Consider the following 18,755-nt stretch of genomic DNA (forward strand, 5'->3'; position numbering starts at 1 on the left):
ATTGACATGATTATATACCAAAACAACTATCAGTAAATAGTGTAAAAATGAGGAACAAAAACAAACATCAAGGTATCAAAATAAGATAAGCAAAAATTACAAATTTTCTTTGAATTTATTTAAAATGTTTTGTCAGTATTGCACTTGCAGATCACGTGGGTAGGGAACTTTTTTACTGTGCGTGCGTGTGTGTGTGTGTGTGTGTGTGTGTGTGTGTGTGTGTGTGTGTGTGTGTGTGTATGGATGACCATGTCTGTCAGCCACCACCGAAGACCATTTTTGACCCAGGAAAAACCCTGTAAACCTCACGCACGCCGAAGCTCGGCCTTCAACATCCCCGACCCCCAGTACTGTATCTCATCCACAGCGGATGCGCCATACGCGGCACAAGATTAAGCAGAAGGGGGGTAATCGCGGGGTGTCCGGGCTAGGTTAGCCAGCTATCCCCACAATAAACTGGATTACATTCGATTACTGCGCTGTTGTGTCTTTGTTTGCGCTGTGTACTCAATGCGCGTCACTGACGCAGCCAATCACAACAGTGGGCGTTTTTATTGAAGTCTCACAGCAGACACGCCCCTTGAAACAAGGCATTCAGCCAGAGGGCAAACATCATTATAGAAAAAAATCCTTTTATTTCTAAATTATGACATTTTATGATGTAAAAATCATACTAAAAATATAAGTACACCTCAGAATACATTGTAAAATAAAATAAAAAAATCCATGCCATGGGACCTTTTAACCCAATTCCCACTATTGTTCTTCTGTACTTATTATAGGAGTTATGAATAATAAGAGAACTGTCCTTCTCATATTTTTTATTTGGACCAGACCAAAAACCAGTCCCTTGATGTTTCCTTTTTATAGTTATTGAATTAATAAAAAAATGTATGCAGACTTTCAAAACATGGAATAATATGGGTCAATAATTGTTACATTTTTCACTTCAGGCTCTCAGATGTGTTCTGAATGTTTATAATTGTAAGACCTTCTAGTTGATCTGTTGAATTATCTAAAAATGCACGTCTTGACATTTACCAAATTAATGTAGGATCTCAATGTATTTTAGCTCATTAGTGCCGTGGTGATGAAGGACTGGACGGATATTTTGGAGACATGTGACCTCCAGAACTGGAAGGATGCTTTGGCTGCAGTAATGACTTACGCCAAGCCAGAGGAGTTCTCCTCACTATGTGGTGAGTCTGCTGTCTTTTCCATAATGTATCAAAAGTTTTCATTACAATTTGACAACATTAGACTTAATGATTGCTGGTCTGATAAGGTCAAACATTATGATGAACTCATGCTACATGGCTATCTTCTAGTGAACCTACCAGGTTCACACTTTGTCCATGATTTGGGCATCTAAGACAAATGTTGTGCTTCCTAAAAGATTCCTCTGATCCTTGGCCAAAATCTGAAGTCAACATCTTAGTTTTTTCCCCCGTTTTCTTTAAGAGAAACCATGATCAAAATTAACGCTACAGATTGTACAGCATTTCTATCCCGCATGTAAATGCAAAACTCTGGACGTGTCTTCTTGTGTGCGCCTGTTTTTACCACGTCTTGACTGTTGTACAGTCTGACATTAATGACAACTGATACCCTATAGTGTGACATGGCTACATGTGATCATGTTCGTATTGTCTGACAAGAAGTAGACTTTACTGAGTTCGTGACTCTTGCGTTGTCAATAGAAGATCTTGACCAAAAATGTATGCAACTCTTGATGGAAATAAATGTTGTGATGTTTCCATCAAAATCTTGTTGACAATGCAAGTCTCCTCCAGCACATCCCAAACACTTATTTAATTTTAATTTAAGGTCTGGACTGAGAGGTGCCAATTCTTGTGTGAAACTTATTCTTCATGCTTCCTCCCAACCATTCTTTCACAATTTGAGCCTGATGCATCTTAACATTGTAATCCTGGAATATGGCCATGATGTGTCTTCCCATGGTTGTTTAAGAAATGAAAAGCTACACACTCCATCCATTAGGCTTAGACAAACTGTTGCCAAACATATAACATGCTAGAAACATAATAATCACGGCAATAATGATCCAATAATATATATATATATATCCGGGTTCCCACTCGTCCTGGAAAACCTGGAAAATTGATGACAAATTTTCCAGTCCTGGAAAACACATGGAAAATTAGAGAAAATGTCAAATGTCCTGGAAAATCTTGTTGTTGTCTGGGAAAATTCTTTTTAAAAAAGTTATTTCTTTAGCCGAGTATAAAGAGTTTATCGCTGGCCCAAACAATTAGCGCTAGTTACAGAAAGCACATGTTCAGGAATGCTGAGTTTGATACGTATGAGTAGTATTTTGAATAATGATGTTTAGTCTTGTGTTGCCACTTGCAGCCGTTAGCTAATACTATTAACTGCTCAAATGTGTGCAGTGAATGTTAACTCGTAAGCTGCTATCTAATCACATAATTTTGATATAAAGTCACATTTGTGTGTTATAAAGTCAGAATTGCAAGATATAGTCAGAATTGCGTGATATAAATAATGTAAGATGTATGATTAAGAGCTCATATTGAAAAATGCTGGATTGTTAAGTAATGGCAATAAACTGTACGGCTTTTAAAGACTTAGAAAGCAATATTTGGCATGATCCTTGTCTTTTATTCCTGCCGTGGTAAAATTGAAAATGTCCTGGAAAAGTACTGGAAAATGGTTGCTGAAAAAGAGTGGGAACCCTGTGTATATATATTGCCCAGCCTTAGTTTTGGTTACTCCATTTAACTATTGTCATGGCTAGTTGACTGCATTTAAATGTTTTATTTAATGTGAATGTTTGTTCCTCCTGCAGGTGTGCTGGGCTCCAGGCTGGAGGCTTCTGAGGACGCGGCGCTGCAGGCTCAGGCCTGTCTCTGCTACATCTGCGCAGGCACTGTAGAGCAGCTGGTCGCCTACTGGGCCAAAGCGCAGGACTCCAACAGCCCATTTTCACTGCAGGTGAGATGGGACTGCAGGCACCCAGTAACACAAGACTTCTTGTTGTTGTCATGTAATGAACACAGTATGAGCATTGGAGTATGGTTAAGTGGATTGATTTTAGCTGTATGGTCATCACCTGTATTTGTAGGAGCTGGTGGAGAAGGTGGTGGTCCTGCAGAGAGCTGTAGTGAAGGCTCAGGGCGGTGTTTTCCCTGATATGGGTGAGCTGCTGGCAGAGAAGATGAATCAATATGCCAGTCTGCTGGCATCTCAGGGCAGCTTACAGACTGCCATATCCTACCTGCCCACCAACACTGAGCAGGTAATTGTATTATACAGGAAATGTTCCTTAAAGGTCAGTAATGTCCGTTTTCAGGCCTTCCCCCTCCAAGGTCTCTCCAGCGCTGGAAAGCTTCTCCAATATAAACGCAGGTCTTGCCTCTTGCCTGATCGTAAAAAAAAAAATATAGTCTCCTGGTCTTTTCCTCTTTTGTATTTTCTCTGCCATCTTTCTCTTTCTATAGTTGTTCTGTCTTGTGCACTGAGCTCTCTCTCCTCCCCCATCACGAGTGTGAGCAGTTTATGCAATATCCCAAAACATGCATAAAAATAGGTGGATGGCTAGCGTTGTAAAACTATTATTAAAATAATATAAATTTAAATAAAACTCAAATAAAATATAATTGAAATGAAATACTAAAATTATTAAAAAACTAAATCAAAGCTAAATAGAAAAACAGAGGGGAAAAAACGACAAGCACATACAAAATTCCATAAACATATATATATATATATATAATGCAAGGATTTTTTGTGGTTATAAATCAAGCAATGTTGCTTGATTTGAGTGTACTTTTATGAGGCTATTAATTTTCCTAAAGAATTTGTATTTAGAATCTTTTCGTGATCTTTGTCTCGCAACTCAAGTATGAGATTCAGAAAGTTTTATATATTTCCATAAATCTGTTGACATTGACAGCTTAGTTCATTTAAAACTAATCTATTGGTATGCATAAATTATCACTGAATCACATGCATGACAATTTTAAATATTTTGGACTGAAAATTTTTAAATAGTAAAATACGGTTACACTTTATTTTAAGGTGTCATTGTTATTTTAATTATTTTTATATATATTATGCATAATTTACTGTTATTGCTATGGTAAGTACATGTAAAATAAAGTGTTACCTAAAATACTAATACTACTTCCAATTTGTAAGTATATTTATTTAAATGACTAATAATTAAAAATAAGCTACATGAACAGGATTTTTGGAGTACTCAACATGCGTTTTGCAACATTAATGTTAACTAATAATCAATTAATTGTTCATTTTACTGACCATGATTATGAGAGTCCTTGAAATTGTGTGGAATGGAGTCTCACGAGCACTTGTGTGCTTTGAGGCACTGTTTGTTGCGGTGTCTATAAGGTTTAACGTCAGCTTTGTGTATTTGATGATTGTTTTGTCCTTGTAGATTGCTGTGCAGCAGTTGCGTGATCGTTTGAGCAGAGCTCTGGGACAGCAGCAGCAGCAGCAGCAGCAACAACAACAACAACAGCAGCAACAACAGCCTGTAGCCACAGTGCCTGGAATGCAGAACATGCACCAAACAGTTCCTGCTGCTGCACCCGTGCAGACATACACACAACCTCAACCTCCACAGGGCCCCACACAACCCGCTGCACCGCCTCAGTATTACCAACAGGTAAGAGATACACTCACAAACAGCTGAGAAAAACGCACGCAGGTACATTATTTGACCCACCAGAGGCCACCCAATGGCCGATACCAGCGTGTGTTTGTGTTTGTGTTGTGTTCAGGGTAGATCCGCCACAACTGTCACATCCTGGAGTAACCAAACCCCAACAGCTCTGCCCAGTGTCCCTCGCCAGCTAGTGCCTGCCGCAGACCCGCAGGTACAGAGAGACAGAGCTGTGCCCGCGCTGCTTACACTCACAGATACAGGCTCTATATACCGCATGAGCAATACTGAATCTACAAACCGCTCATTTTATGATTATCTTTATTGGTCGATCTCTTGTGGAGTTTGCTCCATGTGAACTGTATTTGGATATTAACCGTAATGTACCTTTTCTAGTTTCTTCCAGTGGCCCGAAGATACTTCCAATTATAGGTGCATTTTACTGCAGGCGCAATTTTGTTTTTCGAACCTGAGGAACAAGTTTCATACCTTCAAACTCATGTCTCTCTCTCTCTCTCTCTCTCGCTAAATATAATATATATATGAGAGAGAGAGACTTTCGTTTTTTTTTCTTAGTTTATAAAAAAAATTATTCTGCATTTACTCTCATGTTGTTTATGCGCATCACTCAAGCATTTGAGTGTCTGTGTTTACTACACGTCGTTGTAAATCTGTTCGTCAAATAAAGCATCGTGTCTAAAGCGAGAGTTGGATTTGGATTAGACCACTCAATTGATACATTTTTCAATGTTTATGACTTTTTTTGGGGATCTTTTACTTTTTAGAGGAACTTTTTAGACTTTAAATGGAGGGACAGAAATGTCAGGTTTCATCAAAAATATCTTCATTTGTCTTTGGAAGTTAAACAAAAAGTTTATAGTTTTGAAACAACATGAGGGTGAGTACATGATAACAGAATTGAATTTTTTTTGATAGATTATAACTTATATATACAGTAAACTGAGCATGGGATAAAATAATAACTCTATCGCAAATCATCTTTTACATCAAAAATACATATCGTCACGTTTTTATATTGCAATATCTCTGTATATTTAAAACCTTTTTCAAAAAAACTTTATTAATAAGTATTATTAGTTGGTCGCCTTCATACATTTATGCAGATGTTTGTTTAATCACACAAATGATCACTTTCTTTCAAATTGTGTTTTATGTTAATAACATTTAATATAGAGTTTCACCTACCATATTTCCCAGAAAATTGATCAAAATTGCATTAAGTGTTGCATCGGTGTAGGTCACATTTTTCATTACATTCAGAAATCATGTAAAATATGGTAAATAAAGCAAAATGTTTACAAACATTATAAACATGTAATTTAGTGCTCCTCGCTCTACAACACATCCTTTAAATGTAATGGTATTCAGAACAGGAGTGAGACATTGAAATATAGAAAAAACTTTAAATAAATTTGTTTAAGAATGCCACTATAATTAAAGCAAACCTGAAACTACCGGCATGTGGGAAATATGAACTTGGATGAACTTGTGCTCACATGCATCTCATTTGACAAATCCAAATGTGTGAGCTTTGTGTTTTGCATGCCTGCCGTTAATTGCATTATACAAGTTGCTTTGGAATATAAGTCGCAGCACATTTCAGATGATAAAAAAAGTGACTTATTTCGGGAAAATACAGTACCTATCACTAGTTACCCAAATCGTCTCACTGGCTACTGTGGTGTGATGTTACTCCAGTGTTTATGTATGTAATAGCTTCATATTTTCGATAATAACCTCCTCTGTTCCCCTGACACAGTGCAGTTGTTCAAGTCTTACAGCATGATAAACACACCCCATCCAACCTTTAGATTCCAGACTGTGTCTTGCATCTTCATCTTTGTCCAAGCTACTTTTCAGTAGCAGCTGGACAGCTCCTCAGTTGCTTTTTTCCAAGGACGATCATTTTAAAATCCTTCACATCTATTTACGTGATTGTTAAAGATATCTTATGCTGAAGCTATTTTGTTCAGTACTCCATAAAGCCAGAGTCAGAAGTCGTTTCACAATAGAATGTCGATGGTTTGTAAAATGAGACCTTTTTCTGTATATCAGAATCATTGTATGAAATATGCTGTATGTGCAATTCATGACTTGTCTGGCTATCACCAGACCAAGCTCAATTTAAGATTGAACATTGGTCTGGGGAGTCTGCTCTGTATTTTCTACTGCACAAGAGGCGTGATAACCGAGCATAGTTCAAATGACTCTGTACGCAATTGGATAGTCCTTCAATCAATCAGACCACAAGGGGCACCATCAACGGGAAACGACCCATCCCTTCTCTATCCGTCATCATGTTAAACCCGCCAATAGCGTGCCAGGTGGATATTGGTTCCTGCTAAAGTGTAACAGAAGCAGTAGAAATTAATGCACAGGTTTCCAGACTGAGTTGCAGGGCGAAATCAAATCGCCGGCAGATCAGGCTGGGTTTACCAAGTCTAATTAATGACAGGAGTAACTAGTTAATTTAGCTGGCAGATGCACCTTTATGTAAATAGTAACATGCTATTTTGCATTTAACCGAGCAAGCAAGTGTAATATGTTGTACATATACACTACCATTCAAAAGTTTGGGGTCAGTATTTTCTTTCACGGTTTCCACAAAAATATGAAGCAACGCAACCTTTTTCAACATTGATAATAATCAGAAATGTTTCTTGAGCATCAAATCAGCATATTAGAATGATTTCTGGAGGATCATTTGACACTGAAGACTGGAGTAATGATGCTGAAAATTCAGCTTTGATCACAGGAATATCTAATCAGCCAATCACAAAGCAGCAACTCAATGTGGACATGATCAAGACGATCTGCTGAAGTTCAAACTGAGCATCAGAGTGGGGAAGAAAGGTGTGACTTTGAACCTGGCATGTTTGTTGGTCTGAGTATTTCAGAAACTGCCGATCTACTGGGATTTTCACACAACAATCTCTAGGGTTTACAGAGAATGGTCTGAAAAAGAGAAAATATCCAGCGAGCGGCAGTTCTGCGGGTAAAAATGCCTTGCTGATGCCAGAGGTCAGAAGAGAAAAGCCAGACTGTTTCCAGCTGATAGAAAGTAAACAGTAGCTCAAATAACCAGCAAGGTCTGATGCTGAAGAGCATCTCTGAACACACAACACGCCCAACCTTGAAGCAGATGAGCTACATCAGCAGAAGAGACACCAGTGCCACTCCTGTCAGCTGAGAACAGCAAACTGAGGATACAATTCACACAGACTCAACAAAACTGGACAATAGAAGATGAGAAATGTTTCCTGGTCTGATGAGTCTGGATTTCTGCTGCGATTATTCAGATGGCAGGGTCCGAATTTGGAGGAAACCTCATGAAAGAATGGATCCATCCTGCCTTCTATCAGCGGTTCAGCCTGCTTCTGGTGGTGTAGTAGTGTGAGGGATATTTTATTGGCACACTTTGGGTCCCTTAGTACCAATTGAGCATAGTTTAAAAGCCACAGCCCTCCTCAGTATTGTTGCTGACTATGTCCATCTTACTTCCAGCAGGATAACATGGCATGTCACAATCAAGCTCAAATCATCTCAAACTGGTTTCTTGAACATGACAATGAGTTCACTGGCCTCCATAGTCACCAGATATCAATCCAATAGAGCAGCTTTGGGATGGAAATTTGCATCATGGATGTGCAGCGGACAAATCAGCAGCAACTGTGTGATGTAAATATGGACCAAAATCTCGGAGGAATCATTCCAGCACCTGTGTTTTTATTAAATGTTACCAAAGATTAATAAATACTGTAACAAATGTATTGCTCATTGTTAATGCGCTTACTAATGTTAACTGGGACCTAATTATAAATAAAATCTTAGTGACCCCCAAACTTGAGTGGTAGTGTAGTATAACAACATTTAAATAGGAAAAAAATATATGTAGATTTGCACATCCTAGTGTTGGAGGCAGCCTGGATCATTGGATCATGCTGTGACAGACTGCTCTAAATACATGTTTGTCTCTCTCTCTCTCTCTCTCTCTCTCTCTCTCTCTCTCTCTCTCTGTTCTCAGGCCGAGTCCACACCTCCAGCCTTTGGCCTTCAGTCTCCAGTGATGGCATCTGTACCTGCCTCCTCTCCATTCATGTACTCGCAGCAGTACCAGAGTAAGTGTACAGAGACAGAATGCCATATATATGCATATGTGTATATGTATATGTTAGGGATGCAACAATACAGTTAGTCCACGGTTCAATACAGTTAGTCCACGGTTCAATACATACCTCGGTTTTTACCCACGGTTTTCGGTTCGGTTCGGTTCGGTTCTGATGGCTTGTCACATAAATTTTTTGTTATTCTATTCTTAGGCGACAGGAACCGCAAGAGGTTAAAGAGAAATTTTTTTTTTTTTTATTGCAATACTCTTTCTTTATTTTACTTAAAAAAAGAATTGAAAAACCTTACTTAAACTTAAAACTTTACTTAAAAAAACCCTTGTACACATTCCTAGTGTATTGGATAATATAAAATAAATATATATATAAAGATTTACACTGGCAGCTCAGAGCTGTACAGCAGCATTTAAGTATGAAATTGAATGAATGAATGTAAAAATAAAACACTACATAGACTTAACAATAAAATATACACTGATTCTTAGCTACTGTATTAGTTTTTCAGTCAAGAGCAGTGAGTGATTTTCTCTCTTTTGTTGTTGTATTAACATTAAAGGGATATTTCACTCAAAACTGAAAATTCTGTCATCGAGAAATGAATACAGGTTTGAAACAATATTAGAGTGCGTAAATAATGACATAATTTTAGAGGTGAACTGTTCCTTTAAGGACCGCGTGTTCACTGTCTGCGCTGCTGTCAGTTTAAGACCTCTACACATCTAATATACAGACACGATTGCGATTTAACTTTCACTTTAGACATAACCGACTGTTTATGTTAACCTTGTGCGTATTTGACAGTATTAGCGCAGTAAGACGACTAGTTCAGTATTCACGTGTTTGACAGGCTTTTAGTGCGCGCGCTCTGAAAAGCGCATGTTAAAACTGTTACAATAACTACCCGTCTAGGGTTGATAGTCAGTAACAATGAAACAAAAGTAAAGTTAAATAAAAAGAAAGCTTTGAGAGAGAACCAAGATTATTCAACCTCCTGTCCCAGAAAAGAATCAACCAGTTCAAATTAACATCTTTTAATTTGAAAAGATAAAGGATAATACAAAAATCCCATGAAAGGATACAAAAATACAATTTAAAGAATAACAAATAATCAAGAACAGGGGATAATACTTCAGGGGAGGGCCAGGCCAAAATAACAAACAGAACATAAGATAACTAACCCAAGAATCTCCATAACTTTCCTAGAAAAAGATAATAGAAATAAGACATCAAACTTCCCTTACTCCCTACCTACCCAAAAACAGGAGAAAAGATTAGTACAAACATAAATGGCACCCTCCCTCTACAATCCCCAAATTACAAATAAGTTAAGAAGAATATACAAACATACTTAACATAAGATCATAGATTAAATCAAAGGTAACACTTTAGTTCTCTTCCCACTAAAGAACTCACAACAAGATCCTGAGCTCACTCAATCAGAATCAAGACAACAATCCAAACAACAAAGTCTGGGCAGACAGGAGGAAGAATTCATCTTGGCAAAAGAAAGTCTCTCTCTTCCTCTCAATTGATCCGCTTCAACTTATATCTCAGCTCCTCCCCTTCATTCTCCAATCACGTCAAGCACCGTTAGATTGAGTACAGCTGGTCATTGTACCTGTTGGAATGACGAAAGAGAAAACAAGAGACAAAGAGAGCAAAACACCCAAGCACATTCACAAATGCATGACACACTGCAATAACAAATAAACATACGTCCTTGGACGTAACACCCCCATCACTAAATTTTTGCACCTATAGGAATGCAAAAAAAAAAACGAAGCACCAAGTCACCTTATTCCTCAGCTTCCCGTACTAGGGACAGCGCGTCGGCAACTATGTTGTCCGAACCCTTCCGATGTTTAATTTCAAGATTATACTCCTGCAAAACAAGTGACCAACGCATCAAACGCTGGTTTGAGTTAGACATCTGGGATAGGAACACTAATGGATTGTGGTCCGTATACACTTTAATTGGACTACAATGACCACCCAGATACACTTCAAAGTGCCTTAACGCCAGTACCAAGGCCAGCGCCTCCTTCTCAATAGTACCGTAGTTGCGCTGACATTTGGAAAACTTCTTAGAAAAATAACACACGGGATGCTCGATGCCAGAATCGTCCTCTTGCGTCAACACTCCACCTGCTCCAACAGCGCTCGCATCCACACTCAGCTGAAAAGATTGTGCAAAATCAGGAGCAGAAAGGATTGGCGCATTACACAATAAATCTTTCACTGCAGTAAAAGCATGATCACACCCTGCATTCCAGTCAAACTTTTTCGAAGTGCTAAGAAGGTCAGTCAGCGGGGACACTACCGTTGCAAAGTTATAGCAAAATCCGCGGTAGTATCCGGCCATTCCCAGAAATCTCCTAAGCTCTCGTTTAGTTACAGGAGTGGTAAAATCAAGAATTGCACTCACTTTGGCCATCACAGGCTTCACATGCCCCTGACCCACCATTTTTCCCAGATATGTAATCACTGCCTTTGCAAATTCGCACTTTGAAAGATTCAGAGTTAAAGAAGCCTCAGCCAAACGGCTGAACACTAAGTCCAAATGAGTCACATGATCCTCCCTACTGTTCGAGTAAATTACTAGATCATCCAGATAGGCTTCGCAATTTGTCACTCCAGACAAAACTTTCTGCATCAGCCGCTGGAAAGTCGCGGGAGCGTTTCCCATCCCGAAGGCCATTACCTTGTATTGCAGGAAGCTGTCAGGAGTGACAAATGCAGAGATTTCACTGGCTCGGGCTGTTAGAGGAACTTGCCAGTACCCTTTAAGAAGATCCAATTTAGTTACGTAGGTGGCAGAACCAATGCGGTCAACACAATCTTCGATGCGGTGTAACGGGAAAGAATCTGCCTTAGTCACACTGTTCACTTTACGGTAATCCGTACAAAAACGGACTGAAGAGTCTGATTTCTTTACCAACAGACATGGAGAGCTCCATGGACTATGACTAGAGACAGTAGTGATGCACCGATCATGATTTTACATGGCCGATTCCGATACCGATTTTTTTCAAGAAAACTGGCCGATTCCGATACCGATTTCCGATTTTTTTTTTTTTTTTACACAATAAAAGAATGAAAGTATACATGAACAAGATGTTTATTTGGTATTTAACAGGCTAAATTGGCTTTTGGCTAATGAAAACAAGTCCGCAATCTGAAATTAACAAGAAATTTAATTGGAAAATTAAAGGTGAAAGGTGAAATTAAAGGCAACAACTGCATATTCTGCAATCCAAACAAAGATGTTACTTAAATCAGCATTTGTTTTTAAATTCAGTGTAAAGAAAAAAAGTCTTTACCAGTGAAATTAAATAAAACCAAAGTATATAATTGTTCCAAAATGTTAAATCAAATAATGTTTAGTGCAACGAAAAAAAACTAAGATGCTACAGCAGGTGCTTTTTAAATCAAATTAAGTCAATGTAATTAAGGTAAAATAAAAGGTAACACTTTAGAATAATGGCCATTAGTTAACATTAGTTAATGTATTAACTAACATGAACTAACCATGAGCAGTACATTTGTTACTGTATTTGTTCATCTTTGTTAACGTTAGTTAATATAAATACAGCTGTTCATGGTTTGTTCATGTTAGTTCACAGTGCATTAACTAATGTTAACGAGATTTTAATAATGCATTAGTAAATGTTGAAATTAACATTAACAAAATTAATAAACGCTTTATAAGTGCAGTTCATTATTAGTTAATGTTAACTAATTTAGTTAACCAATATTAAATAATGACCATTATTCTAAAGTGTTACCAAATAAAAATGATCATCCTATAGCAGGGTTTTTCCTGGGTCAAAAATGGTCTTCGGTGGTTTCTGACAGACATGGTCATCCACACACACAGTAAAGTACTCTACCTACGTGATCTGTGACCGCAACACAGACAATACATGTAAAATAAATGCAAAGAAACTTTTGTAATTTTTGCTTATCTTATTTTGACATCTGATATTATGTATGATCTCTACCTTGATGTTTGTTTCTTTTGATCCTCATTTTTTACACTATTTAATGATAATTGTTTTGGTATAATCATATCAATATTAAAAAGTAGCATAAAAAATTACTAAATAGCCTAATTTTCTACCATTACAATTTAGTAAAATTATCAGCTAGCTAACAACTTTGTTCTGGTCTCACCTAACTCCAGTCTACACTAAATTATATTTCACTACACATTGTCAAAATAAATAAGCTGAATGACTGTGGATGATTAAACTAATTCTTACTATTCACTCTTGCTGAATTGGGTAAGCACACTTGTGTTCTCATTTCAGAGGAGTTCTGAGTAAATTAATAAACTGGTTCGTTAGTTCAAGTGTTGGACGGATCAGTTGTTCTAACCAGTCGTTAAAATGATTCAGTTCAAATGAGTCATTGGTTCGCGAATCGGACATTACCAGACGCGTTGTGTGTGCAGATGAAGCTGAGCTGAACAAACGCTCACTATCTGCACTTGTGCAGGGCGCGGAGAGGTAGGCTCGCGCAGGAAAGCGGCTCTTCCTCAGTTCTCCAGAATCCGTTTGTAACACACAAGTGACATGTTCGCGAATGATTGCTATATAGGCGTATGTGCACGCGGGCGCACTTCCGGATAAATCGGCAGAAAAATACAAAGAAAACCGGCCGGTTGCCGATCGCGCGCTAGAAGCAAAAACCGGCCGGTTCCGGTTTTTGGCCGGTCAACCGGTGCATCCCTAAGAGACAGCCAAACTGTTCTGCATCAAGTATTCAACCTCTTTTTCCATCACTGCTGTCTTCATTGGGTTCAGTCGATACGGATGTTGTTTTATGGGCAACGAATTGCCTACATCAATATCATGACATAAAACTGTAGTGCGACCAGGAACATCTGAAAACAGAGAGGGGTATTTTCTTATCAATCTCACCACATCCTCTCGTTGGCATATTGGCAAATGTGTTAGATAAGAGTCTAACTGACTCAGCACAACTGAGTTTTCCAGACAAACTCCAAAATGCTGACAGTCATCTGCCACATCATCGTCCTGAACCTGCTCAGAATTTACAAGGACAGCAGCGGCAAGCAGTGATGAGGAAGGGGTGTGTGTCATATTTCGCACATGATATGCTTTAAGCATATTAATGTGACAAATCCGACTCTTACGCTTTCGATCTGGTGTGCCCACAACATAATCGGTTTCACTGAGTTTTTGTTCAATCACATAAGGTCCAAAGAACTTCTCCTGGAACACAGATTCAGGGATGGGAAGTAAAACCAGGACCGTATCTTCAGCCTGAAAATTACGTGACACACTTTTTCGGTCATAACGCTTCTTCATTTTAGATTGCACGTCCGTCAAATGAGCTTTAGCGAAAGAACATGCCTGATGCAAGCGTTCACGAAAGGAGCTTACATACTCCAGAACGGACACAGGTGTACTGGATTTCTTTAGCAACTGCTCACTCAAGAGCTTAAACGGTCCGCGAACCGTGTGCCCAAAAACAAGATCAACGGGACTAAAACCCAAAGATTCCTGAACGGACTCACGTGTGGCGAACATTAACAATGGCAACCCATCTGCCCAATCTTTTCCTGTCTCTACACAGAAGGCACGGATCATAGACTTCAATGTCTGGTGGAACCGTTCCAGAGCTCCCTGTGATTCGGGATGGTACGCACTAGACATTTTATGTGTTACTCCCAACTCAGCAAGCGTTTGTGCAAATACTTTCGAAGTGAAATTTGACCCCTGATCAGTCTGAATCACTCGAGGCAGACCAAAAGTAGTACAAAATTTCACTAACTCTTTCACAACAAGAGGAGCTTTAATCGAGCGCAGCGGAATAGCTTCTGCATAACGCGTTGCGCAACACAAAACAGTCAGGATATACTGATACCCAGCTTTAGATTTGGGAAGCGGACCCACACAGTCGATAACCAATCTCTCAAAAGGTTCACTTAACACAGGAATGGGATACAAAGGTGCCACAGGAATCTTCTGATTCTGCTTCCCTACACGTTGACACACGTCACACGAACGGCTGAACTCTGAGACGTCAGATTTGAATCCAGGCCAGAAATAGTACTTAGAAACGCGCTGAAACGTTTTCGTGACTCCCAAATGCCCGGAAAGAGGATGTTTGTGAGCCAATTCCAAGACTTGCAATCTGTAACCAGTTGGTAAAACAATCTGATATCTCACCTGCCAGTCTGCCGCGTCAGAATGTGGAGGTTTCCATTTACGCATAAGAACCACACCATCCCAATAGTAAGATGTATCTAGGTCAGAAATGTCATTAACGTTCACAGCCATCTCACAACAATTTTGTAATGTAGGATCAGACTTCTGAGCTAGGGATAACTGATCTCGACCTACATGTAAAGGCACTTCAGATGTTAAGGCTTCTGAACTAGATTTTTTTTCAGCTTCCACAGCTAAATAATCCTCTTTAGGTTCAAGGTCAGAAACAAAAAGTATCAGCAATGTCAACTACATCGCTAAACTTCGCTGATTGTGATCTTGTTACCACACAAGCAGGAAATACAGAAGGGAACTGAACAAAAAGATCAGGCTGATCGCGGACAACAGGTTTGTTAGCCACCACTGGACAAGGGAAAACGTTAGCACCAGCTAGGTCATTCCCAAGGATGATGCTAACCCCGTTCACAGGTAACTTAGGGCGCACCCCCAGCTCAACAGCTCCTGTAACAAGATCAGATTGCAGTTGAACACTATGAAGTGGAACGTGAACACATCCCATCTCAATGCCTCGCACAAGTACATTTCTCCCTGTAAAAGACTGATCAGAAAAGGGTAACACGTCCTCACACACAAAGGATTGAGCAGATCCAGTATCACGCAAAATCAAAACTGGTTTGCCTTCTGAACCGTCTGCAAGTGACACAGTACCATGCAAAATAAATGGTCCATATGTGGAATCAGATTCAGGGACAGACTGAGCAAAAGCCAAATTTTTAGTCTTACCAGCCATTTTCTGCTTCCAGGATTTACAATCAGCAATCAGATGGCCAGAATCTAAACAAAAGAAACAGACCCTGCTTTCATCTGTCCGTCTCGAATTAAACTGACGAGCTGGTTTCTCCCTCTTCTCCGACCTCAGAGGTGGAGGAAATACACACGGCTCTTCCCTCGCTGCATAAGCAATGGGGGAATGAATTATCTCGGGCCGCATAGTACGGTGTGTCAAAACAAATTCGTCCGCTAATACGGCGGCTTCCGAAAGAGAACTGAATTTGTGTTCACTCAAATATATTACAACAGCCTCCGGCATACAATTTTTGAACTCCTCCAGTAACAATAACTCCTGGAGTTGATCAAAATTAACAACTCGACTTGCCAAACACCACTTTTCAAAAAGTACTCTCTTTTCTCTAGCAAATTCTACACAGGTTTGTTTGGAATTCTTTGAATGAGACCTGAATTTTTGACGATAGGCCTCTGGGACTAATTCATACGCACGTAACACTGCCGCTTTAACAATCTCATAATCAAGCGATTGATCTACAGGCAACGCAGCACATACTTCCTGGCCTTTCCCTGACAAGTTGCATTGCAACAATAAAGCCCACATATCTTTAGGCCATCTTAATTTCCCCGCAACACGTTCGAATGCGATGAAGTAAGAGTCAACCTCTGCCTCTCTAAAAGGAGGGACAAGTTTAACATACCTACTTGCATCAAAGTCAGGGAGTTCTGCAGGAATTAACGGACTTACTGGCGTCGTTACATTCGAAGGAAGTTTAGTACGAGGCACTGGAATAGGTTTACTCACTCTCTCATCTGTTTGCGAACCCAATTGACGCATCTTAACTGCACGCTCAGTTTCTGCTTGAACAACGCGCAGTTTAATTAACCCTGCCTGGCATTCTTGTTTTTTAATTAATAGATCTAACTCTTTAAGTTTAACAGTCAATTTAGTTTGTTTATACGACTCTGAAGCAACATCATCGAGGAAAACTTCAGAAGTCTCTGCAAAGGCTTCGAACTCCTCCCCAGGTGCTTCTAATTGACCAGGCAAAATACCAGCAGAAACCAATTCATCAAAGAGCTGTTCTTTAACTACCTGCTTCGTAGACTCTTTTGGAACATTAATATGAAAGAAATCAGCTATCAGAATTAAGTCTTTCTTCCTACAGCGATCATAAACCTCTATAGTCGGATTAAGAGAAAATTCTATCAAGTCAAAATCCATACTCTTAACGTTAACACTTCTGCCCCACCCACAAAAATTCAAAGAATTCCAAACAAATTCTTAGAGAAAGGAGTACTTACCAACAACTTGAAATGGTGTTCAGCAGTACCTCATATACCAGATTTCCTAACAAGAGACACATCTCCAAGTTAATTAACACAATTTAACACAAACAAAATGGGCAAAAAGAATGGACGAGCCCCCAATTGTTACAATAACTACCCGTCTAGGGTTGATAGTCAGTAACAATGAAACCAAAAGCAGGGCTTAAAAACGGAAAAAAATATCAATCGGTTCACTCCGAGCAGAATCGATATTATAGCGTTTCCGTTTTTGCGTTCCTAAATAAAAATTACTGTTCCGAAAACGGTTTGATTTGAAAAAATACCGGTTAATAACGTTATTTTAATTTAGCCTATACTTTAAACAAATATGTAGGCTATAAATAGACTTATTTTCACTCAATGATAATATAACGCATGGTAATTAAACTTGAATATTTATTTCATAACATTTTTAAAACCACAACAGAAATACATGCATTAATTACAAAGCATAAACAGCGGATCTGTTTTGGAGCGTTAGACAATCGAAATGCCTAATTCTTTTCAGAAGAGTGATAACATTCTTTGTAACGTTACATAACTTTTTTTCAACACGACTTGTTTTAAAAAATGTATAAATAAAGAATAAATAAACTGGATAACTATTGCTCTTTTAATGCACTGTCAACTAATTTCAAAGCAAACACTGCGCAACACGTGCATCACATAATCAAATTCAGTCAGCTAATAAAGCTTGATCATTTAATGCAATATAACATACCATTTAATACGAAGCATCAACCGTCTATATAGAAAACATTGACCTGTATTGGCAATCTGAAAGACTATAGGAAAAATGTTTGATAGATGCTATAGCCTACTTGGATAGGCTTAAACGGAATCCATAAACTAGCCTAAATCAGTCTATTTTAGCTTAAAGTCCGTACTGCTTATTTAAACGTTCGAAAAGAATGTCCTCCAATACCTGCACATTCATTGTAGACCTCAGCGGGGAAAGAAATGTACTTGAGGCATGAAAATGCGCGCTCTGCACTGACGGTAGATTCATAGATGATGGTGCGCGGGCATTTCACTCACGCTTGATCCGTCAACGTCACATGCTGTACTACTCATTTCATGATTGGTCACTGCCAAATAAAAATATTAAAGAGAACGATAAAATAACGTTATTAACCGGTTAATGGTCATTTCAAATTAACGTTTCTGTTCAGAACGATTCAAATTGATTTTGTTTTCGTTTTTGTTCCTCTTAATTTCGTTCGTTTCCGGTTTTCGTTTTCGTTCCTTGAACCGGTTCGGAGCCCTGACCAAAAGTAAAGTTAAATAAAAAGAAAGCTTGGAGAGAGAACCAAGATTATTCAACCTCCTGTCCCAGAAAAGAATCAACCAGTTCAAATTAACATCTTTTAATTTGAAAAGATAAAGGATAATACAAAAATCCCATGAAAGGATACAAAAATACAATTTAAAGAATAACAAATAATCAAGAACAGGTGATAATACTTCAGGGGAGGGCCAGGCCAAAATAACAAACAGAACATAAGATTACTAACCCAAGAATCTCCATAACTTTCCTAGAAAAAGATAATAGAAATAAAAGACATCAAACTTCCCTTACTCCCTACCTACCGAAAAACAGGAGAAAAGATTAGTACAAACATAAATGGC

General features: G+C 38.7%; 1 protein-coding gene across 10 annotated transcripts in view; it reads left to right on the forward strand.

Annotated features, from left to right (window-relative positions):
* Window positions 1-18,755, forward strand: part of sec31a (SEC31 homolog A, COPII coat complex component) — a 54,199-nt gene that overhangs the window by 24,825 nt on the left and 10,619 nt on the right. For 5 of the 10 annotated variants that reach the window (XM_079805320.1, XM_079805318.1, XM_079805321.1 and 2 more), the window contains exons 16-21: window positions 1,073-1,199; window positions 2,828-2,973; window positions 3,104-3,277; window positions 4,439-4,669; window positions 4,785-4,880; window positions 8,712-8,805. In XM_079805320.1, coding sequence (XP_079661446.1) covers window positions 1,073-1,199; window positions 2,828-2,973; window positions 3,104-3,277; window positions 4,439-4,669; window positions 4,785-4,880; window positions 8,712-8,805 — 868 coding nt within the window. The remainder of the gene's footprint in view (window positions 1-1,072; window positions 1,200-2,827; window positions 2,974-3,103; window positions 3,278-4,438; window positions 4,670-4,784; window positions 4,881-8,711; window positions 8,806-18,755) is intronic. The other 5 variants (XM_079805326.1, XM_079805323.1, XM_079805324.1 and 2 more) reach the window with 1 other exon arrangement.

The sequence above is a fragment of the Gobio gobio genome, assembly GCF_949357685.1.
Source record: "Gobio gobio genome assembly, chromosome: 22".
NCBI classification, from domain to species: domain Eukaryota; kingdom Metazoa; phylum Chordata; class Actinopteri; order Cypriniformes; family Gobionidae; genus Gobio; species Gobio gobio.